Source organism: Drepanopeziza brunnea, assembly GCF_022702325.1.
Source record: "Drepanopeziza brunnea f. sp. 'multigermtubi' strain 214-2 chromosome Unknown ctg9, whole genome shotgun sequence".
Classification (NCBI taxonomy): domain Eukaryota; kingdom Fungi; phylum Ascomycota; class Leotiomycetes; order Helotiales; family Drepanopezizaceae; genus Drepanopeziza; species Drepanopeziza brunnea.
The window spans coordinates 2,443,937-2,467,302 of NW_027094072.1; the positions used below are offsets into that span (position 1 = coordinate 2,443,937).

Below are 23,366 nucleotides of genomic sequence, written 5' to 3' on the forward strand. Positions count from 1 at the left end.
CGGTAGCGGTAGCGGTACCTAGTAAGTACTAGTAAGTACTAGTAAGTACGGTAGAGGAGCTTCAGCTTCAGCTGCACTCATTACATCATCCATCATCACCTAACCCTGGATCATATTGTCGGGCCGCTATTTTGCCGATGCATGACAGGTAAGGGCTCGGGAGTAGCTTATCCCGACTCAGGAGCTCGGCGCGCGGAGTCCGCGGGTAGTGAGAAAGCGAGATCGTGAGGTCAAACTGGTCTCAGTCAGGCAAAAGCTCTTCTCCTCCAAGATACATACTAAAAATCAGTTCAGTATAAGTTGACGTCGGCAACAGTATGCGGTCTGGAGTTCAAAAGTGCCCATCGTCCAACACCGACAAGCACCCGTTCAGAGTTCTGTTCCATTCCACTCCCACATTCCTCCTTGCCTGTCGAAAATGATCAAATCTCAAAGAGACACGTCTAGATATCACCCCACCGCCATGCGTATCAATCACTTTTATTGAAACCTTCGGGGCGCTGCTAGAGCAAAAAGCAAAGCAAATACCTATAGTACATGGGAAGCTCCACCCACCGCCTAGAGGCCCGCTTTTCGACACCCTCCATCGCCTCCCCGCTTGCGCCGATACACACGCTCGTTTCCCATCCGTGAAAGATATCCCAGCAGACCCGGCGAGCCATGTGTTGTATGTACAGGATGAACCCAGGATGGACCCAGGCATCCACCTGCTGTTCGTGCCCAGAGTCGCAAGGGCCCCATAGCTTTCATTCCTCGTCGCTAATCTTTCATTCTTCCGCCTATCCTTCGTCCCCTCAGATCTTCTGATAGAAGAGCAGGTACGCAACCTTATTGTCCTTCACAGAAAACTTCTCGCTCTTGGCCTTGGGAGCAGAAGCACCGTTCGCCACCGCTGACCACTTCTTTCCGGTACCGCTAGCCTGCTTCCACCCATCCTGGTTGGCCTCGTCCTCTGCGCCATCTATCGCAGCGAACCCGTTGCCGTCTTTCTTGTGCCCATCCAAGGCAGCTGCAAGAACCTTGGGATCCTCCTCACTGCCACCCGCCGCAACCTCCTCGCTTCTCACTCGTCGGATGACTGTATCGTCGAGTCTAACCCACTCACGACCATCCTGTCTCCTCACATCTACGGTGTAGTGACCACCAGTAGCGTTCTTACCGTGATGGTAGACCGCAGCGATCAAGCGGTACTTGGGGAGACCGCTGTGAGCGTACGCTGCACGTTTCTGACGGGAGAACACCTCCTTGGGAATTTCCAACTCCAACGGGTACCCAACCTTCTTCCATATCTTTTGAGTTCCTCCTGCATTGTCATACTGGAATCGCTTCAAGTGAAGGATGAGAACTGGCGGTAGGGTCTCAATGAAAACCTGCTTAGTAGCTGTGACATTGGGACCCTTAGGGGATTTGAAATCACCGTGAAGAACCTCCGAGCGAGTGAGGCCCTTCAGAGCATCGACGATGTTGTTTACGTTTGGAGCACCGATGTCAAGTTGCAGTGGTTGGTAGGGCTCGAGAGTGACCGAGTCTTTGAGACCTGGTACCCTCAATTCAGATCTCAAATTTCCACCAAAGATCTTAGTGACTGGGGAGCCAGTAGAAATAGTCCCTGATGATCGTGTAACAGCAGCTTTTTGCTTTGGTCCAACCTCCAACCAGCCATTTTCCTTGGCAGAAACAGAGCCTTGCGTGCTGCCAGTCTCACTGACAGGTGACGAGGGACCGTTCGGCGTTGCGATTGCTGAATTGGTGTTCGAAGAACCATTACGCATCGCGAGCACGCACTCGTCATGTAAACCTTCAAGAAGGAATCCAAGGAACTCTTCGGCGTCTTGTTGATGGCCGCGCTGTTCTGGTTAGCAATGTACTCATGTGATTTACATAAAGGGAATGAAACTTACTCTCATGCTAGAGAAACGAGGTAGACGATTGATAACGTTGTATACGAAATCAGGTGTGAATGGGTCGCCGTACTGCTCAAGATCGCCTTCTTTGAGTCGCATTTTTAACTGCTCGACCGATTTGGCAGAATCGATAACCGGGAACTCCTGGAGGAACAAAATCCTACACACGTCAGGATCACGATGTAACAAACATAGGGAAACTTACATAGCGTCGATCAGAGGGGTTTCACTCTTGAAATTGTGGGCAGCTCGCTTGCTGACCTGGTCCAAGAAGCTGAAGAAAGGAGTACAGAAAATAAGAACTTGCAAAACCTGTTCATCAATTAGCGGCTACCGGGTTCATGGATCGAAGGAACTTACGGAATTCATGTAGCACATATTACCAGTGTTTACCAAGCCACGAGGCTTCAAGAATGTCACCTTGGAATTGTTGGTGACAGCATTGAAGGACCTCAAAGCTTCAGCGAGGGACTCGGCATTTGTCCTTACAACGCCTGGGGCTGTGGTAGCCAGTCCGGACTCGCTTATGGGCTGGGAAGATGCAGCAGCTGGATTGAAAAGACCGGTCCATGATTTTGGGGTTGCCCATGCCTTTGGAGCCGGTGCTCGAGAAGCCTCCTTAACCTCCTGCGTGTCTGTTCCAACAACCACTGGTGTCTTGACCTCAAGAGCTGAATCAACTACAGGGCTCTGCTCATCCTGGACATCCGGCTTCTTCTCTGGCGTGGTCTTGACGATCTTTGGCAGCGCGGGTATGACGAGCCCGCCCGACTTTTGAGCAGGCTTTGAAGGAGCCGGCGTGATTTCTCCGAGCTGTTGTGAAGATGGTGTTGTCGGGTTCGTAGAGAGATCTTCCTCGGGATGACCAGTGGAAGGGGTTTGCGACCGAACATGTGTCTCCTCAGTGGGCTCTGTTTCGGCGGGCAAATCTGCAACTGGCTCGTCTTGTAGGTTACCCTCTTGAAACTCATCCGGTACGTCTCCCGCCTCGGCTCTGGCTCCCTCTGGAGCAGCGGTGGGCGTATTCGAGCCAGCAGTCCTCGGCACAGCCTTCCTCTTCTTTCGCGCCTTTCTCGCGGGCCAAGATAGATCAGGTCTCGACAACCAAGGCAACTACTCAGGTTAGCAAGGGGCCTTTCTAACGTCGCAGCGGGGCATAGGAACTTACAGGAGCTCTGAAAGATGTTTTGGAGGAAAACTCTTGCTCTGGTGATGACGGCGCCACGCTCAAGGCCGTCTGCGGTGTCGGTGGTGTCATAGGAGCAGGAACTGTGTGCGAAGATGTCGTCGAAGATGGCGCTTGTGGGGGAGGAGCTTGATGTGTAGGAACAACGGCAGGAGATTGCTGCGGTCTGGGATATGGCGGCTGCTGCTGCGGTTGAGGGAGCGGCGCGGGAACGAAGTGCTGCATCGGGGGCGGCGAGCGCACGAATGGAGGTTGGGGGTAAGGAGCGTATTGGTGAGGCATGGGCGCATTGTGGTATTGAGGGGGCATAGGCTGCGGGTAGTAGGCAGCATTTCCATACGCTTGCATGTAATTGTTGCTGTACATAGGCGGAGGAGGGTATTGCTGCGGATGTGGTGGATGCGGGTGCGGCTGATGATGCTGGTATTGATTGTGAGGCCTTCGTCTGCCCACGTCCGGCGGCATGCCTTGCCCTGCCGGCAGATGACGGCTATTCATCATGCCGGCTTGGGAGGGAGATGCTTCTCCCAACTCGACCGCGTTGAGGTCGAATTGAAGATGCGCGTCGATGGCAGCGTGATGAAGAGCTAGATGTGTTTAGAGACAGAGCGACAGCGAGCGCACTGATCGAGAATCAGGATTGATTGTTTTGATAGATCCGGCGCAGATATAGAGCGAGCTGTGAGAAGGAGTAGTGTATCGTGTTGTCTTTGTGTTGTCTTGTGTTGTGCTGTATCGTATCGTATAGAGTCGTATCCTACCTATCCTTTGGACTGGGCTGAGGAGCTGAGGAGGTTGTGGAATTAAGGTTCGGGCGGCCCAAAATTATTATTATAGTCATCAGTAAGTATGTGGATCGAGTGACTAGAGGCTGGTCCGAGTGCCAAGCTAGCAGGTGCAGAGGATGCGATGCAAATAGCTACAAACAACTACAGACCAGGCTACGAGTCACAGGGCTGTAATACCCAGCTTACCGATGGAATCGAATTGTGCATATATTTATCACAGAGGTAGGTCGGTGTTTACATCACGATTTAACAGTCAGTGCTCTGTGAGAGTGTATTTATTGTATTACTTTGAGCAAATGACGTGCTGCTGACATAGCAAAACGGGCATAGATAGGTATAAAGTGAGCAGTCTAGCCTTTCCTATACAATCACATAAATAAATAAATTGTCGATTGTTGAATATCAGAAATACCATTCCTATTACCATTATCAGCATCAAAAATATCATCTCACCTCTCTTTGTTGATAGAAGAGAGCTACCCCCTTAGTTATCACAGTACCTAACCAAAACACGGTAAAAATCCCGAGTCCTTCTCTGACAGCCGACCCGCCTAGCGCCGGACTGGACTACTTACCACTGCTCCCCTCCTCTCGCCGCAACCTTCCCCCCCCACCATCATCCCGACAACTCCAGCGCCTCGGGCGTCTGAAAATCTATCACCATTCGCAACTCTGGAATCCTTATTACACAAGCTTTCTCTTCCCCCGTTCCTTTCCTTTCTGTTGATTAGAGGTCCAGGCGTCACCAGAGAGAAGCCCCCCGGAGCCTTGACGAATTGACGAATTGACGATTTATTTGACGACTTGGTGACGTTGGATCATCCATACCTTCTTATCCTTCTGCCGTCCCTACGGCTTTTTTGCCTGTATATTGAAGTTCGCACCGTCGTTCATACCTACGCTCTGGACACCAATGATGAATCCTGCACCGCCAAACGTGTCTTCCTCCGGCGGCAAATCCCTTAATATATCTTCTTCACATTCGCCCACCCAGCCGCAAAACAATCAGATTGCCTCTCCAGGCTTTGACTCTGGCTCGCGACGTGCTTCCAGCTATTCTGCCCCCATCAACGCGTCGGCCCGGAACAATCAGAGCAACAGGAAGCAGCACAAGAACTCGAGGAAGCCACGGCTTGCGGATGAGGATGTAATGGCGGAATCCGTGTGTACCCTCAGTGCTCCTGCCCCATGCCCAAACTTCCCCTGGGGCGAACAAGACTGACGAGAACCAAGGGAGTCATGAGAAATGTTAACAGCCGTCGGGGCCAAACCTCGATCACTCACCTGATGAGCTTCGCCCTACCTCCTCGCCCTCAAGATCATCGAAACACATTCATACGTGGTACCGGCAGGGCCAATACTTACGGGATTGGATCGGGCCATCACTCGAGCGACAAGGCTAGATACATCCATGCCAACTACAGATTCATTGTCAAGCCCAATGGTGACTACAAACGACAGGCAGCGAACGCTGACCAGCATTTGGATTGGAACGATGTGTTACAAATCCTTGCATCTTCGGTATCACAAGAAGCATCATGCCCCATCTGCCTCTCACACCCTGTGGCTCCTCGGATGGCTAAGGTACGTGTGGCGTCGGAGCCCATTCTGTCTCACTCTCGATTTTCCCAAGGCAACTGGCAATCTCGACGGTGTTTTGAAAATGCAATTGCTAACTCGTCGTTCTCAGTGTGGGCATATTTTCTGTCTGCCATGCTTAATCCGATATATGCACTCCACAGACGACACGAATCCGCTGCCGGAAAAGAAAGCTCGCTGTAAGAAGTGCCCGATCTGCTGGGATCTGGTATTCATTTCGGAAACCAGACCAGTGAGGTGGTATACTGGACAAGAGAGCCCACAACCGCGGGAAGGAGATGATGTTGTACTTCGGTTAGTCATGCGGCAACCAGGAAGGTATGTTATATGGAAGCTCAGATTTCTACTTGATGTCCCAGAAATCCGAGAACATGCCTTCCTCTATTCTGCAGCCTTCCCTAGATAATTACTTGCTAAAACCTACAGTACCCTGGCACTACCACGAGATGGAGCCGAGTCTCTTCCAAAAACCGAGGACATCCCATGGTATTTTGCGGCGGAAGTCACAGATTACGCCCGGATAATGAAGGGCAGTGAAGACTATATGCAGGAGCAATACGATGCAGAAATTGAAGACCTGCAACGCCAAGAAAACGAGGATGAGTTGATGTTTGGCGAAGAGCCCGAATGGACAAGAAAGGCTGTCAATGCCGTCCGAGAAGCGAAGGTATTTAAGCATTTTTGATTGTCTCGGATCTTCTGGTGACATTTGTGCTCCCTGAGATAGCTCACATTGTAACAAGTGCTGACTTTTCACAGAAGCTCGTTGATGGTATTGGCCACCCACCAGCGATTGTGAAGCAACCATCCGAAAAGAAGCCGAAGAAGCTGCCACCAATTCATTTCACTGAAATGAAGGAGGAGGCTCCTGAGATGTACTTCGTGCAGAACGCCTCTCAATTAGGCCCGAGCATGGTCCTCGGACCAACGCAACATAGCGCCGAGCCACCGACAGGACCTTTTGAACCTCACGCCAAGCCATCTCATTTAGAATTGAAGAGGATGGGACAGAACGAATCCCATCATCCAGATGCTCCATACTATTTCTACCAAGCCCTTCTACATTATTACCTCGCACCCCTGGACATCCGAATTCTCAAATCTGCTTTCGGCAACTTTGCCTCGTTTCCCTCTACCCTTCTGCCTCGAGTAGAACGCGTTTCGACTGGTCATATCATGGATCATGACCTGCGCAAGAAAACAAAATACCTGTCACATCTTCCCGATGGTTGCGAAGTTGGTTTCCTGGAGTGCAACTGGACTGATGTCGTGAGCCCTGAGATTCTGAACCAGTTCAAGGTAGAAATTGAGAGGAGGAGACAGCGGAACCGAGAGAAGGAGAACAAAGAGGAGAGGGATAGAGTTCGTGCAGAAAAGATGGAGGACGATGCTCGCTGGGCGAATGCGCGGAGGAAGCGACCAAGCACTACCACCGATACCGTTCCGGCTAACTCCTTCTCCGCTTTCTCCGCAGAGGATTTTGCGCCTTCTTCGCTCGATGCCAGCAATGGTACGTTTCATTACATCTCATTATCCCCAAACCCCTGGAAACGTGACCTTTTTCCGACTAGCCGATTGCTGACTTGCTGTGTCGTGTCCTTCTAGCGTCACCACCTTGGCCCACACGCCAGGGATCTTCTTTCGGCCCTCTAGCTTCACCATCTACGAGTCCATCAGCCCCACGTACTGTGTGGGGTACTGCCATCGTAAGTAACGAAAAGCATGCCATTTTTACATTTCCTATTTTTGATGGCTCCGACAGGCCTGGAGACATTTGTTTCCCCCCCCCCCCCCGAATTTCACAGGAGTTTCACTAATTTAATGCCCTCAGGTAAGCGCAGCTTCGCCTGAGACTCATGCCCAGCATGTCGATCATGATGGTGACGATGGATGGCTACAATCTTGGGAGCAGGAACTTCATGCTGAAAATGCTCAGAACGAGCTGATCGCCCAAGTGCAGGCCGCATCACTGAACAGTGCGGGGGATAGTGCGAAACAGGGCACGCCCGGGAAGAAGAAGAAGGCGAAGAAGATCACACTTATGAGTACGACCGCTCGACGAGCTGCTTGATTATTGCTTGGGAGTACTTGCATTCATAGCGGGTGGCCCGGAGTGGGTGGCGTTTGGGCATGGATCAGGTACCGCCGAGCTGTAAATTTTCACGGAAAGCAATACTCGGAGCAATATTTGATCGAATACTCGAATGGCGTCGGTAATGGATCTCTCTTTCACTTTCGTCTTCTTGGTTGTCGATTCTTCGTAACGACCTGCAAGTGAGGTCGTCGACATTTTTCATTGGCTAATTGTTATTGTTGCCCGCCTGCTTACAACATCACTCTCTTGAGAAAGACTTGGGAGCTCGAACTTGTATCTCAACTCCAAGTTCCGCGCAAGTCTTCTCGCCACGCCTTCGCTCTTCACCTCAGCTACTCACTCGTAACTCCTATTTCAGATGAGGCAATCGCAAGCTACCCTGTGGCATCGAAGAGCCTCAAGTTTGAAGCGTCATATATTTCGTATTTCGAGCCGTCGCAGCGCAGCCAGACCAAACCAGATACAGAAAGGCCCAGGACTCTGACTCTGAGAAGCAAGTCCCGGCGGTGGAAGAAGCAGGCGGCTGCAAAGATGCGCCAGAACCGGATCTCGGCGTCCACTCCCGGGAGCATGTTGATGTTCTGGTTGTTCTGGTTGCATTTGTCATTCTTGACTGTTCTTGTTTACATTCGACAATCAAGAAAAGTGAAAGTTCCGTCCGTGATGGTGATCTCTGAACCCTGCCTGTCCTCGTACTCGGACCATCTCTCGTATCCAATTCCCTCCCCCCATGCTCGTGCTCGTGCTCGTGCCCGTGCCCGTGCCCGTGCCCGTGCTTACCGGCACCTTTTTGAACTCAACTCGGCTCAAGCTTTTGCCACGCCACCAGGGGAAGGAATCCAGGAATGCTTAGCCAGGACATACCGGTACCGGTACATCACCATATTCGTAGATACCGGTATATCAAGATTCAAGATATGATGAGGTGATCATGATCCACAATCGATTGACTCAGGAGGGAATTGATGGATTGATTGGGTGCAGTATCTAGCTAGGCAGGTACGTAGGTAACCAGGTCCCTTTTGTTGATTTACTTAATCATCTAATCATCTATTCATCTTCGTCTGACTAACGGGCCAACTGACAGCTGCAGTCTGCAGTCTGCAGTCTGCAGGAACGACGGACGATCGTCATCCCATCTCCCGCCCCGGATCTGATTGGGGGAAGAGCAGGGGAAGGTGGGCCCTGGCCATCCTCCCCGGCTCAAGTGCATTTCCTTTAAAAGGGTCGTGATCTTCCCTTCCATAGCTCCCTCTCTCTTCTAGCCCATCCTCTTCTCCGTCTCCATCTCTTCTTCTTCCACCTCCACCTCCACCTCCATTTTGCAGTCAACACGACATCCGACTTTGCTCTTCTCTAGATTCTTTTAACGAACAAACTCCTGCATCACCGCTGCAGTCTGCCAATCTAATCTGCCAGTCTGCCCCTACACCAGTCCAACTTCTCCCCTCAAAATGCGTTCTTCTGCTACTCTTCTCGCCCTGGCCGCCTCTCTAGTCGAGGTCTCCGCCGTCGTCTACAAGGGCTTCAACTACGGTGCCACCAAGTCCGACGGTTACGCCCCCAGAATCCAGAGCGACTTCGAGAGCCTCTTTTCCACCGCGAAGAACTTGGTGGGCACCTCGGGATTCACTAGTGCTCGTCTGTACACCACCATCGTGAGTATTCGCTTGTTTTGATCGCTGCCTTCGCCTACAACCCCCATTCGACCATCCTCATCTGTCTATATAAACCCCCCCCATCTCGATCCACGGTTGACACAGCATTCCATTCTCTCCCCATCCCATCCCGTCATTGACTCCTTGCACTTCTTCCTCTTCCTAGCTCCGTGCCAATATACCCTGCTAACACCCTCCACAGCAAGCCGGTACTACCAGCGATCCCACCTCCGCCATCCCAGCCGCCATTGCTCAAGATGTCTCCATCCTCCTCACCCTCTGGTCCTCTGGCACCGCTTTCCCCCAAGAATTGCTCGCCCTGAAGGCTGCCATCGCCCAATACGAAGGCGCGTTCACCAGCAGGGTCGTAGGTATCTCCATCGGATCCGAGGATCTCTACAGAAACTCCCCTACTGGAATCGCAGCTGGCTCGTATGTTGGTGCTGATCCCGCCACCATCGTTAACAACATCAAGGCAGTTCGCGCAGCCATCGCTGGTGGACCTTTGGCCAACGCTCCTGTCGGACACGTTGATACATGGACTGCCTGGGTCAACGGTTCGAACCAAGCTGTCATTGACAACTGCGACTGGATTGGTGTTGATGCCTACCCATACTTCCAAAACACCCAATCCAACGGTATTGCCAATGGCGCCTCCCTCTTCAACGAGGCTGTAGCCAACACCGTCGCTGCCGTTGGAAGCAAGCCTGTTTGGATCACCGAGGCCGGATGGCCCGTGACTGGCAAGACTGAGAACCTCGCTGTTCCTAGCGTCGAGAATGCAAAGACCTTCTGGGACGAGGTTGGATGCCCACGATTTGGTGTCGTCAATACTTGGTGGTACACTCTCGAGGACACCGACAACAATGCTTCCCCCAACCCATCTTTCGGTATCACTTCTGGCAATCCTCTAAGCACCACTCCTCTCTTCGACCTCTCGTGCTCCAACGTCTCTTCGTCAACTTCTGGCAGTGCCAAGCCTACATCCACTTCCCCAACTGGCAGCGCTGCTTCCAGTGCGCTATTGTCCGCCTCGAATGCTTTGACTGGAGGTGGTATCGTTGCTACTGGAGGCGGTCTTTCTCCGTCCAAGCCAGCCGTTGATGGATCAGCGGGATCTGCCTCTGCTACCGGCACTGGATCGTCTCCAGCCGGCACCGGTAGTGCCGGAGGCTCCGGCTCCGGCTCCGGCTCCGGCTCAGGCTCAGGCTCAGGCTCAGGCTCAGGCTCAGGAAACGGCAATGTCACTCTTTCGACCACGGCCAAACCTGCTGGACCCGAAGCTGGAAGCCCTACGTCTACTGGCCCACTCATCGTCAGTGGAAACGCAGCTCCTTCTCTTTCTGGCCCTATGATGGGTGTCATGGGTGCTTTGATCGTGGCTATTGCGGCTTTGTAATTTCCATACTTGTTGTTATCACTCGTAGGGTGCATGGGAAATGGTTGCATGGTGGGGGAGCATCACGTGGCCGGGTGGCTCACTTGTACTATTAGACCTGCCAGGAACTAGGCATCGATCGGATGGGACCATCCATGGTCACTGGTGTACATAAGTAGACAAAAGTAATTATTCTCTTCAACTACGCAAGGTCCGCAGAGGTGAAAAGAAGACGAGGGGTTTGGGTAAGCAGTAGCCGTTGATCCCAACCAGGTTCAAGCTGGATCCCGATCTTGATGTCAAAGCGCCATCTCGCCCTCTCCCAAGCCGCTGTCAAGTTTCGCAGCACAGATAGATGTACCGGTAAGCCCTATCCGTAATGAGCGGATGCACCAGGCAGCCTTCGACCGTAGTGACGATCCAAGTACCGTAAAGTGCATGGCCAAATCCGCTCGGGGCTCCCATTAAGGTCCAAGATCCCAAGGTTCAAGGTCCATGCGAAGTTGCGTTGCAGAGCAGACCAAGCTTTTTCTTTCCACTTCCCCGGATCTCCCGTGCCTGTGCCTGTGCCTGTGCCTGGTTAATCAAGCTTTGCAACAACTTAACAAGCATTTTTATCGACCGTCACGATCTCGCAAACATAAGGTAAACAGACGACCGGGGAGAAAGAGGGGAAGAAAATGTTTATTCCATCAGCACTTGATGAAAGTCGATATGACGATCTGATTTGAGTCGAAATTATCCAGCGAAGGGATTGGATTCCTTGACCCAGCAGCGAGCCTACCTAGGTACTTTAAGCCTGGCCGCTACGTACGAACGTGCATGCTAGGGTCTATGGAAGAATTGAAAGCGTAATAAATCTTTGACGATTGGCATAAGTAGATAAGTGAAGTAAAGTGAAGCGGGAATGCAGCTAGTATTGCGTACATTTACCATCATCAATCAGTCTTTCGAGCTTGATTGGGCTATAGGGGTGGGTGGGTGTGTGTGTGTGAGCTTGACTTGCCCAGCCAAGACACGAAGAGACCCTTCGTACCTAGTGAACCAAACCAGATCCAACCAAATCAAATCACCCTTCCTCCCTCCGTGTGCCTTATCTGTCTTGCACCTTTGGAATTATTTCAACGACGACGACAGGAACAACAACAACAACAACAACAGCAGCAACATCGACAGCTGAACTATTCACCTTTCCCTCGACCACCGATCCCTAATCTCGACTCGTCCGTGCCGACGAATTCCTGTCGTTACTGACGATCGAGCCAGGCGCTCCAACGAAAGTTGCATACCTTCTACACGAACGAACGCACGCGTAATCCTGTGCGTCGAATTTCTTCGATTCAAGCTGCGAGTGAGAAGTAGGACCGGAGACTGGAAGGAGATTTTTTCTTTTCTGGTGGCATATTGGGCTGGGTTGGATTGGGTGGCTTTGATCCATCTGAGGGGCTTGGAGAAAAAGAGAGAGAGAGAGAGAGAGAGCGTGTGTGTGTGAAAGGGAGAAAAGAAGAGAGGAGAAGAAGAAGAAGAGAAAAGGAAGACGGCAAGAAAATGTCGTTGCCTACCCTCGTTTCTGGCGCCGCCATGACCGCGTTGACTCTATGGGGGATGATAGGGTGCGCAGGTGTAGTGCAAGGGATTGAGGTTGATCTGAGCTCTACCCGTGCGTATTTCCCCGGATCGAGTCTTGGAGCGAGGCTATCGCAATTGGGGCCAAAGGAGGACGAGGAACTTTTGGGCAGAGAAGAGCGTTGAGCAGAGCTGACTATCGTGTTGCAGAGTCGATCAAGGATGGCGCTGCCACGCTGGCTTATGATATGATGAGCTTCTACAAAGGCAATCAGAGTGGTGGCATCATTGGGGTTCTTCCTGGGCCACCGCCGAATCCGCCGGATGGATGTATGTGATATCCTCCTTCTCCCTTCTTCAGAGGAATTCAGGACATTGCTGACCTCCTCCAACAGACTACTGGTGGGAATCAGGCGCAATGTGGGGGGCCATGATCGATTATTGGCATTACACCGGCGACGAATCCTACAACGACGTTGTCTCGACTGGCATCCAAGCTCAGGTCGGCGAGAACCTCGACTTGATGCCGCGCAACTGGAGTCAGAGCATGGGTAACGATGACCAGGGCTTCTGGGGCCTCACTGCCATGAGCGCGGCGGAGACGAACTTCACGAATCCGCCGAGCGGTTCGCCCGGGTGGCTCGCATTGGCTCAGGCCGTGTTCAATTCCCAGTCCAGACGCACGGATGGGGAATGTGGGGGAGGGTGAGTCTTCTTAATCTTGCTCGAGGAGCTATATCTAGTGCTGACTTGGGGAATAGGTTGAGGTGGCAAGTCTTCCCGTACCTGATTGGATATGACTATAAGAACTCCATTGCCAACGGCTGCTTCTTCAACATTGCTGCCAGACTTGCTCGATACACGGACAACAGCACCTACTACGACCATGCGGTCCAGACTTGGGATTGGATCACCAGCGTAGGCTTCATCGACAAGGACTACAACGTCTTTGACGGCGGTCACATTGGGCACAATTGCACTGATATCAACCGTGTGCAGTTCTCGTACAACATTGCTATTTGGTTGCTCGGGGCAGCGAATATGTATAACTATGTGAGTCCCCTCCTTTCGTGCTATCCTGTGTCCTCTATCCCTGAGCCTTCGTGCTGTTTGGAGCGATGGATCTTGCATCAATCTTACTGATAGAATATAGACAAACGGATCGTCCATCTGGGAAGATCGAGTCAACCTTCTCCTCAACAGCACCTTCAACACATTCTTCCCAAACGATATCGCCTATGAGGTAGCCTGTGAGCCGAAATTGACATGCTCGATTGACATGTTTAGTTTCAAGTCTTACGTCATGCGCTGGCTGGCTGCTACATCGATGGTTGCTCCGTTCACTCGGGATCGCATCATGCCCAAGGTATTTCCGCATCTTTGATTTCTGCCTGATCCCCCCTAGCAATCCCGACCTGAACATATGCAACTCTGCTCTCTCGAACGAATGCCTGATTGACACCCATACAGCTCAGAAAGTCCGCCCAAGCAGCTGCAGCACAATGCACTGGCGGCGCCACCGGCCGAACCTGCGGACTCTCGTGGTCCAGTGGCGTCTACGACGGGACCGTAGGCGTAGGTCAGCAAATGGCTGCCATGTCCGCCCTCTTTGTCAACATTCTTCCTCTGCAAGAAGTTCCCCCACCTCTGACCAATAATACTGGTGGCACGAGTGTGGGAAATCCGGATGCGGGCGCCCGCAGTGTCACGGATCTGAGGATGCTTCTGCCACCTAGCGAGCAGGACAAAGCTGGGGCGGCCGTGATTACGGCGGTGTGGGTAGCTGCGTCGGTGGTCTTGTTCGGATGGATGAGTGTTGGGGAATCTTGAATGCTTTTGACTCAAGGTGTGATTTGGGGATATGTTGGGGAAATGGCTGGAGGGGCGTAAACAAAAAGGCTCGCTTATATGTACGGACTTGGCACAAAAATAGGGCTCATCAACCGGAAGTTGGACTTGGATGGGCGGGGCTTCTTGATTCCTCCCGTGCGTTTCTTAATTGTGCTTTTCTCTTCCTTCTTCCTTATTCCTTGGGCACTTGTAGTTTGGAGGCGAGAGCAATGAAGGGACTCGGGATGAATGAAGGAAATAAATAAATCATGATGGGAAAGACTACACCGCACCTTTGGGGGGCTGGCCGCTGGACCAAGGAACGCATGCTCGCAGGTAAGTAGTTATAGGTACCTAGTAGCTCAACAGCGGGCAACCGTGCCGCGAGTTGAGTGAGCCCTCTCTCTCTCTCTCTTTCTCACATCTTCACCTGCTCGAAGGAACCAGAAAACGAATTGATATACAAAGTATTCGACGCCTACCTATACTCTCCACCTAGTTATCTTCCTCTCGCCTACTTGTTTTATCCTCTCCGTCATTGAATCTCTGTCTGCCTTGGTTTTGTTTCGTGAGTCTTTTTGGCTTTTGGGAACTGGGTGGGGGTGGATTGGGCTTGGCTGTGTTTTTTTTTTTTTTTTTTTTTTTTTTTTTTTGTGATTGTGCTTTGGGTTTGTTTTACTTTGTTGTATTGTATTGTGGTTTGGGATTTGGGATTTGGGATTGGGATTTGGATGAGTCGGGGGTGGGATGGGTTTTAGAAAACCAAGGCGAAGGGAGAGGGAGAGGGAGAGGGAGAGATGTATGGCTTGATTAAGGTATGATTATAATGGTGGTGGCAGTGGTTTTTTCTCCGGGTGCAGAATTGAATGAATGAATGTAATTTGATGTTTGATATTTGATATTTGATGTTTGTATTGTAGCTAGCTGTAGCTAGCTGTAGCTAGCTGTAGCGGTAGCTTTTACATATTGTTAAAATATTGGGTTCTGCCTGCTGCCTGTATTCACTTGTATGGACTAGCCTCTTGGCTGGTCTCTTGGCTACTCCTCTACTATAGCTCTCAGCACTCTCATACCTAAAGGAGGAAGTGCTTTGTATTTTGGAAGTGAGTGAGCGACGTGGTGGTGCTGGTGATGTGGCAGAAAATAATTGAAATGACGATGGATGTCAAGGGCCCTAAGCGAAGAGATAGGATAGAATCAAACAAAGAGCTATTAGTGAGACGGAGAAAAGTACGAGATATTCTAAGGCAAGGGCATGGCATGGCAAAGTATAGCGTTGGAAGACGTGACACAGACTGGCGCAGGTATACGTATCTAGTTTTTCGCCGAGCTTCGCTCTTTGTTTCTCAATCAATACCCTTTTTCCGCACCTCGCATCATGGCAGTCAATTCTTCTTCGCTCTAGAAGCGAGCCTATATCCAATGATAAACCGTTGAATGAAATGTCTTTGCGCCGCAACTCCTGGTACCTGCCCATCTTCTTCTTTCTTGATTACAAGTTATAACTAGCTACTCAGTCAGCACACAACAGCCTTTTCCGTCCGGCTCGGCTTTCAGTTTGGCTTGAGACTTCGCTTAGTCGTGAGTGAGTGGTTCATCCCGATGATGGCGCACGGATCACGATGGACCTGTCGATAGCCCTAATTCAGTTCAACAACAGCTTCACAACTCCCCACGCAGCACCGGCTCTCAGCACCAAGATCTCAAGATCGAGAAGCTCTGTCATGCCTAGAGCGACTCTCCCCGCGATCATCAACTTCAGCACCTTCTTGACGTATAGCCTCCACTCGTGCGTGGAAACCGTGGACAGGATGAAGTGGTCCAGACTCCCTAGTCCGGGATCGCCCGTCAGCTTTGGAGGCTTCGTTGCCGCCGCTCTCTCTTGCTCGGGTATTGCAATCGCCGCGGGGCGTTTGCGGAGCGCAGCGAGGAAGTTAAGGTCTATTACGGACAATCTGAGCACTTCGTCGGGGTTTCCCTGGATCGATGGGTTGGCTGTGATGGAGACGGCGGGGAATTCGAGAACTTGGAGGAGATTCGGAGATAGCGAGATAGTCCCAGATGCTGCTTCGGCGAGCAATGCTCCGACAATGAACTCGTACTGCGGAAGTCGGGAATAGAAGAGGGGCGTCAGAACTCGCAGTTCTTCTACCGGCGTGTCGGAATCTGCAGACGGCGAAGCCATCAACTCCTCTCTTGCAGCGGGACCAACGAGACCGGCGGGGATGTAGCGGACTGATACCGGCTCAGAAGACGAATTGACTACTTGATGACGGATGTAGTTTCGAAAATGCTTCTCAATCATCAGTTCCAGAGGGTCTGCTTTCCGCGCCATCGTCTCCTTCCTCGGCTCTGGGCGGAAGACCCATGGCATGCCTTTCCTCATCAGCAGGTTCAGCGCTTCCTTGACGGTTCGAGGGAACGTGGCGAGCCCGACCCACCACCACGAGGCTAGAAATCTCGTCTTCGCCCACGCGGACATGGTCGTTGGGTCGAGTGCAGGACCGGCCGAGTAGACCCTCGCTACGAGTTTCGGTTTGCAGGAGGAGGAGTTCAGTGTGATGGTAGTGTTAATGGGTCCTGCCTTGGTCATGTACGGGAAGAAGGGGTCGCTGGCCGACAGCGAGTATGAGCCGTTGCGAGAGTTGAAGGTTGAGACGTAGAAGTCTTTCGGCCAGGTGCCTGTGTAGCGAGGTGGTTTTTGGACTTCGCTTACGCCATCTTGGGGGCAGGGAGAAGGGGATTGAGCGGGCTCGAGAAAGTATGTACGTTTCTCATCAAAGGTGTTGTTGACTTCCAGTACTAAGGCTTTCAGTTCTTTGGTGGAAGAATAGAGGTGCCAGATTGAGACTGGGTTGGAGGCGTAGCCGAGAAAGCGAGCTGCGGTCAGGAGGTAGACGTGGGTGTATTGTTGAGGATCAACATTCTGCTCCCGGTCAGACTCAACTCATTGTATCCGTATCCATCTCCAATAGCATAGGAGCAAGGAGAGCACAACAAACCTGGCTCTCAAGATACCGATGCAGTTTCTCCTCCAGCCCGCCTTCCACGTGACCTCGTTCCAGATAATCATCGCCATTAACCGTATACCAGGCTCCCCGAGGCTTGAGAGAGAATAGTCTTGACGTCCAGGACGTTGCCTTCTTCTCCGTTTCTGAAGAGATCATCCCTCCGACAGATCCTCTCCAAGCGACGGGGATCCCGACCAGCAGGTACGAATAAGCGAAGGCATGTCTCTTGGGGAACAACCTCTGGTGAGCCGTCTCGCAGGGGAAAAGCATTGGCTTGACGGGAAAATGGCATGGTGTCGAGGTTTGCTGAAGTGTGTTGAGATAGCGGTATATCTGGAAGCAGATAAAGACTGTCAATACGACACTGAGGGTGGTGGTGAGAAGGGAGGAGTTGACGTTGAGGAAGAATGTGAGGGCTTGGATCGTGTCCCATTTCTTGATGGCGGCGAAGAAGAGGAGGAGAAATAGATCCGGGCTGTTGCCAAATGCCAGAATGCTTGCCACGGCCAGCAATCCGAGGCTTCTGGGCGAGAATATCTCCATCTTAGATTTTGATATTAGGGAGTGGCGGAAGTGCCGAGGAGGAAAACAACAATGGGGACTCTCGCTCTCGGCTCGGTCTCCTATTATCATGAGGAACTGTGTTTAAGAAACATATTTATTAGGGCAACTTTCGAGTAAAGCGAGAAGAGGGAAAGAAAGCAAGAATCGAATATAAAGATAAACAAATGCTATCGGCTAACGACAACATTCCTTTATTCCATCCACAACTACCGACGAGTTGAACGGACCGTCGGACTGTGGAGACTCTGACCTGCTTAGTCATGCGGGGCTGTGAAGTAGATGAATTCACGCGGGGTGACAGCGATCCAGAAATCGACAGCTTTCACGACGACCACTCCGACTCCGACTCCGACTCCCTCTCCCTCTCCCTCTCCCTCTCCCTCTCCTATTTATACCACGCAAACACCCAATACACACATCTTTTGCAACCATTCTCACCCGCCTCCCGTCCGAATACCCTTGCCACGTCTCATTACCACCAACAAAATCTGCCAACATGGACGACTGGGACACCGTCACCAAGATCGGGAGCAAGACCCGCGGCGGCGGTGCTGCGCGCGAGACGGTGGTTCGTGGCAAGGCCGCCTTGAACGCAGCCCAGCGCAGCGGCAACGTGATTGGGACCGAGAAGAAGTTCGGTGCTGGCAACTCTGTAAGTTCTCTCCTCTGTTTCTTCCCCTCCTCCTCCTCCCATCTCCCCAAGTCCCCGAATTGAAAGCTTACTCTCTCCCCCCCCCGCCCAGGCCTCCAAACCCGGCATCGAAGGCCAGCACCTCACCAAGGTCGACCGCAGCGACGACATTGTCAAGCCCACCACCGTCGGCAAGGAGGTCGGCACCGCCATCTCCAACCAGCGCCAGGCCATGAACCCCAAGATGACCCAGAAGGACCTGGCCACCAAGTGCAACACTACCCAGTCCATCGTCGCCGATTTCGAGAGGGGCTCCGCCGCGCCCGACCAGAAGATCCTGGCGAGTATGGAGAGAGTGCTGGGCATCAAGCTGCGGGGGAGTGATATTGGTGCGCCGAGATTTGGACCGAAGAAGTAGATGTTGGGTGGTATATGTATGGCGGATGGCCGCCGAGAGATTGAAGGAGAGCTCCAGGTTGAGGGGGGATACAGTGTGACATTCATGACGAGAGGTTGATTGATCCTGCGGGTTCATCGATCCACGAACCTTCTACGATAGATAAGACACACCGGCAGGAAGAATAGAGCACTGGTATTGATCATCAATTCATTGACTGCTATTTATTCTGTTGTGCTGTTTCCAACAGTGCTTCCATCCGTGAGGGTATACAACTACGTACTGACTGACTCGAACAGAATTCTCTCCTGGCCTTCAATATCCAGAACTGACTCCACCAACTCAAGCAGGAATCCCTTCCAAGTCTCCCCGTGTCCGGCATCTATGTCTAACTCGACGAATCTAAGCGGCACGCCTAACACGCTCCTTGATAATCAACTCGGTAGGCCTCTCGTCTCTGTTGACAACCAGCGCCTCTACCTTTCCCATCTTCACCAGCGTTGCCCACTCGGGAGCTATATCCGAAGCCAGCAATCGAACACAGGTATCCGCCTCCTGCTTCGACATGGGCGTCTTGAAGGAATCGCGCAGCTTTCCAATGATGGTTGGAAGTGTGAAGGAGATGCGGGATTGGCCGATGGATGTCGACGTGCTGAGAATGACCAAAACCGCGACGACTTCCTCAATCCTGCCCAATGCTGCTTTCCGCGCAATTTCGGCCTTCGAAGCTGGGGGTGGGAGTGATGCATTGTGGACTTGCTTCGCCCGTAAGCGTTCCAGAAGTGTGAGCTTGGGATCAGTCGTCTCTTCAACCTTCACGTTGCCTGACTCCTTCATCGTAATGCCAGCCTTCAAGTCCTCCAGTCTTCGTCGTCCCTTAGAAAGCAACGGCGACATCTTCATAAGCGAAGAGCAAGTGGTGATCGGTTCCATAGGCAGCTTCTGGATGAAGTCCTGTATAGGAAGCTCGACATCCTTCTTCTTCCATGCGCCCTTCAATCCTCGCTCAAAAATCTCGTTCAGCAGATTCTCGTTTATTGGCCTGGCAATCCTGCCTGCCTTGCCCAAAGTCTTCATCTCGATACATATCTTCCCATATCCGTAATCTGACAGACTGAGCTTCGAAATCCTGCCGTCTTTGCTTTCTTGTGGTATGTTCGCATTCAGAACGCCGATAGATCTCCGGATGTCGTCAAGAGTAACTCGACGCTTCCCCCACGCCCGTGCGACATCCGGGCAGAGATTTCGCAGGTCTGCAGGTGAATGCGTTCCGTTGTGTGCATAATGTATTGACAATGCTGTGAGGAATGCTGCGTGTAAATTGATAAGGTCAAGTAATTCGGCAGGGGGCTCGGGAGAGGATGCTGCGGAGGACTGCTTGGGTGTGGATGCGACAAGGTTGGAACTTGAGCTGTTGAAGAAAAGGCTGGGCCTTGTCGGGGTTTTCGAAGTGATGCAGAATTGATCCAGAAGACTGCGCGCACCTTTGGTTGGAGTATCAGTCAGTGGGAGAGATTGGCTGAGATAGCTGAGAATAGGCTGTTGTGGTGTTTTGGGTGTTCGCGGATTGGTGGTTCGAAGGGACTTGACCGGGCGCGTCGCTGCGGTAGGCTGCGGGCTGTCCTCCTCGACGAGCTTTCTCTTTTTGTTGTTGGTAATGTGTTCGGGAGTAACCACGATGCTATCGACGATGGTGTTCTTCTCGACGACGGCCGTCGCGGTCGGGCTTGCCTTGGAGACTGATGCAAAGGCATTCAGACCTCGCGATCTGGTCGAAAGCGCGTTCGTGGCTGCCAGCTTTCTTTTCTTCAAGGCGGTAGGCATGATGGAGCGATACGATTGATGTGGGTGTAGATGCAAGAGCGATGTTGAGCTGATGGATGCAATGCAATCTAATTATTGTAATGGCGGAAGGTGAGAAAGGAAGATTGGGGATTGTGGGTTGCGACCGACGACGAGACCAGGAGGGGTCGGAGTTGAAGATATACCTAGAGGAGGCTGGGAAAGTCGCGTCTAAACGCGCTTAAGAAAGTAAATAAGAACGTGTCTCGCGTTTTCGCGTAAAGTGGTCACCGTAGCGTTTGATCACTACCGTCAGTGGCCAAGTTCCATCATACCCATTCAATCGGATGGTGTCCGACCACTCTACGGCATTGTGAATACAGATCGAAGGACTATTTAACTAATATCTCAATCAGATTCACAATTCTTGCTGTCTCTCTCTCGACATTATTATAATCAAGTTCTCTTTCAGCGCATCACTGCCGCCACCTCCACCTCTACCTGCACCTCTACTATGCCCCTCGCTTTCCTCCAAGTCTTCCCAAGAGAGATCCGCGACCAGATCTACACACACGCCCTGAGCACACAATCTGGCGCGGTTACTCTGTCTCCATGGACTGTCGAGGTCGCCAAGTCCCTCGCGCTTCTGAGGACATGTAAGCAGGTCCACCGTGAATGCAAAGATCTCATCTGGCACCACAACCGGCTCAGTCTTCGATCTGATCATACCCAGCTATCGCAGAAGTTCAGAAGCCTACTGAAACACGGTCCTGCAAAGCGCATACGATTGCTCAGGCTGACCCTGGAGCTGCTGGACCGAGATGAGCTCGAGTGGGTTGCAAGCTCAGCGAAAGCGCTCGGGGATTGGGCTCGATACGGCAGGCTAGAATCCATCACGATCGTGGCAGAGTGGGATAAGCCGAAGGACCTGCAGGAATTCAAGGAGATACAGAATATGCGCAAATACGGAGAAGTGCTGGACGGCCGCTTGTACAAGGATTCGAGCACCTGGACCCGAATGATTGTGAACACTGGATGGCCGAGGTTTTGCAACTGGGGAAAGCAGAAATGGTTCAGAGAAATGTTGATGGACCCAGGTGGTATCAACGAGCTCTTGCTGGAACTCCACGAAGCATTTGGCGGTGGCCGGCTATACGTCGACGGACTTCTCTGTTTCAAAGACCATTTGCAGGTCGCTGAAGGCTATCATGTTGATCCTAGGAACGGGGAGATCAGGATTGTTCCCGGGGCGTGTAGGCAGGTACAGTGAGTTGATTTGTCATTGCGCCGCCGGAATTTTGGGCTCAAAACAGAAACACTCGGCAGAAACATTCGACAGACTTAGGATTGTTCCAAAGACCTTTCTTGGATTTATACACTTCGTGGCAGCGCTTCTCAGAGCTTCTTCGGCCCCCTAAGCTGGGCACTATAGAAGTGCCGAAAACTTCTGACGGGTTCTTTCGACATACCCAACTGCTCAAAGGGCAGAACCTTTTACTTCCGCATCTCAAGGTCCGAACTTGGACTCTGAGCGTTAAAGGGTACATCGGGAGTACAGGATCTGGCATAAGGAAACCGGACCTCTAACATCTTCGCCACTAATCTGGGAACGGCAGGCATTCTTCTTCACCTCTCTAGGATAACGTGGAACTGATTAAATTTTATGTGCGAAGAAACCAGGAATCCATAAACAAAGCTGAATGAAAACATGAATGTTTACCCTGTTTAATCGGTGCAGATGCCTGGGTCCTGCTTATGCCATGTTCTTGTAAATCTTTCGAGCGGGAATCCGGCTCGATCGCAATTGGCGTATTAACGGTTAAGAGATTGTTTATATCATCACCGCTGGCTTCCTCTCAAAGATCATTGTAGCGAATTTCTAATGATGGCCCAATTTTTAACCCTAATGGCTGCTTCCTTCTAAGCTACAGTGCGAGCGAGGAAACCATTATTGAGAATCTGGCTCTAGCTTCTCGAGCTACTCACACCAACTATATTCCCTATATACTCTCTGCTCTTTATTCTAGAATCTAGGACGGACGTCTTTGAATCTACCAGAAGCTCTAACATATCAATCGATCCTTTAATCCTCAGTATCGCCACACTCGTCAATCATATACCCGACGACCATCACACTTGACGACCATTGTGTTTAAGCGCCACCCCGGTCGACAACTAAAGCGGTTGATAAATATCACAGTAGGCAATCACCCCAGTCAAATACCACCGCAGTCGATGCACATAACCACCTCACCATCAAAACCAACCTCGGAGACGAAGCACCTCCTTTCTCTTCCTCCCGGAATCCGCGTGGAAATCATCTGCAGCGTCCCCAATTCGAGCACCGGCTTCGTCAGCCTTTCTGAAATCTCATCAAGGCCATTTGAGCACCCAATCTACCGCTTCCACGAAAGCAGCCCGTACTCTCCCGGGCCACTAAACATCATCTCCCACACCATCCCCCTCGTTAATAAACAGCTCCGCAAGGAATGCGCCCCCCTCCTCTGGGAACGAAACACCCTGCTCACCTCCCCGCGCGACCTCATTAAACTCATGGACGCTCCCTCCCTCGCGATCTTCGACCTGCTCGATGTCCGGCATCTGAAGCTGCGGATCAACCTGCTGAGCGCGGAGAACTGGTGTGAGGAGGCGTTCAGGCGCCTAGCGCCCTGGGTCGTGACGGGGAGTCTGAAAAGTGTGTGCCTGACGCTCGTGAACCCTGAGGACCCAGATCTCACCGACTAGAGTCTGGCACGAGGCGAACTTCGATAAGCACCTGGAATGGCTGAGGAGAGCAGGGGGCAAAAGTCGTGGGTATCTGGGCGACGTAAAGAGAATGGTGGCGTTTGACTTGCATATTGAAGAGGGCGTTGTGCCAGCCTTACATGTCATGGACGACGTGAGCTGGCTTTTGGATGTGGTGAGCAATGCTTTTGGAGCTGGAGTACACCGTGAACCCGTTTATTTAGATGGAGGA

At 51.8% G+C, this 23,366-nt stretch overlaps 9 protein-coding genes across 9 annotated transcripts; 6 read left to right on the forward strand and 3 right to left on the reverse strand.

Moving 5' to 3' along the window:
• Positions 1–794: 794 nt before the first annotated feature.
• L3040_005865 (uncharacterized protein) lies at positions 795–3,588 on the reverse strand (the record flags this gene model as incomplete). The annotated part of the gene is made up of 5 exons (XM_007287870.2): positions 795–1,847; positions 1,902–2,064; positions 2,110–2,216; positions 2,265–3,017; positions 3,073–3,588. 5 exons carry the CDS (start codon positions 3,586–3,588, stop codon positions 795–797), a joined length of 2,592 nt encoding a protein of 863 aa, XP_007287932.2.
• Positions 3,589–4,791: 1,203 nt separating this feature from the next.
• Positions 4,792–7,548, forward strand: L3040_005866 (uncharacterized protein; the record flags this gene model as incomplete). Its single annotated transcript, XM_007287871.2, has 7 exons — positions 4,792–5,040; positions 5,112–5,462; positions 5,569–5,795; positions 5,904–6,144; positions 6,237–6,987; positions 7,083–7,183; positions 7,309–7,548. 7 exons carry the CDS (start codon positions 4,792–4,794, stop codon positions 7,546–7,548), a joined length of 2,160 nt encoding a protein of 719 aa, XP_007287933.2.
• Positions 7,549–9,026: 1,478 nt separating this feature from the next.
• L3040_005867 (uncharacterized protein) lies at positions 9,027–10,629 on the forward strand (the record flags this gene model as incomplete). The annotated part of the gene is made up of 2 exons (XM_007287872.1): positions 9,027–9,230; positions 9,433–10,629. 2 exons carry the CDS (start codon positions 9,027–9,029, stop codon positions 10,627–10,629), a joined length of 1,401 nt encoding a protein of 466 aa, XP_007287934.1.
• Positions 10,630–12,189: 1,560 nt separating this feature from the next.
• L3040_005868 (uncharacterized protein) lies at positions 12,190–14,004 on the forward strand (the record flags this gene model as incomplete). Its single annotated transcript, XM_007287873.2, has 6 exons — positions 12,190–12,268; positions 12,385–12,504; positions 12,570–12,879; positions 12,936–13,227; positions 13,328–13,540; positions 13,645–14,004. The coding sequence occupies 6 exons, from the start codon at positions 12,190–12,192 to the stop codon at positions 14,002–14,004; spliced, it is 1,374 nt and encodes a 457-aa protein (XP_007287935.2).
• Positions 14,005–15,649: 1,645 nt separating this feature from the next.
• L3040_005869 (uncharacterized protein) lies at positions 15,650–17,558 on the reverse strand (the record flags this gene model as incomplete). Its single annotated transcript, XM_007287874.1, has 2 exons — positions 15,650–16,930; positions 17,007–17,558. The coding sequence occupies 2 exons, from the start codon at positions 17,556–17,558 to the stop codon at positions 15,650–15,652; spliced, it is 1,833 nt and encodes a 610-aa protein (XP_007287936.1).
• A 517-nt stretch (positions 17,559–18,075) lies between these two features.
• Positions 18,076–18,628, forward strand: L3040_005870 (uncharacterized protein; the record flags this gene model as incomplete). Its single annotated transcript, XM_007287875.1, has 2 exons — positions 18,076–18,231; positions 18,323–18,628. 2 exons carry the CDS (start codon positions 18,076–18,078, stop codon positions 18,626–18,628), a joined length of 462 nt encoding a protein of 153 aa, XP_007287937.1.
• A 381-nt stretch (positions 18,629–19,009) lies between these two features.
• Positions 19,010–20,431, reverse strand: L3040_005871 (uncharacterized protein; the record flags this gene model as incomplete). The annotated part of the gene is made up of 1 exon (XM_007287876.1): positions 19,010–20,431. One exon carries the CDS (start codon positions 20,429–20,431, stop codon positions 19,010–19,012), a length of 1,422 nt encoding a protein of 473 aa, XP_007287938.1.
• A 472-nt stretch (positions 20,432–20,903) lies between these two features.
• Positions 20,904–21,659, forward strand: L3040_005872 (uncharacterized protein; the record flags this gene model as incomplete). Its single annotated transcript, XM_066154679.1, has 3 exons — positions 20,904–21,045; positions 21,123–21,133; positions 21,198–21,659. The coding sequence occupies 3 exons, from the start codon at positions 20,904–20,906 to the stop codon at positions 21,657–21,659; spliced, it is 615 nt and encodes a 204-aa protein (XP_066011526.1).
• A 965-nt stretch (positions 21,660–22,624) lies between these two features.
• Positions 22,625–23,134, forward strand: L3040_005873 (uncharacterized protein; the record flags this gene model as incomplete). The annotated part of the gene is made up of 1 exon (XM_066154680.1): positions 22,625–23,134. The coding sequence occupies one exon, from the start codon at positions 22,625–22,627 to the stop codon at positions 23,132–23,134; it is 510 nt and encodes a 169-aa protein (XP_066011527.1).
• Positions 23,135–23,366: the final 232 nt, after the last annotated feature.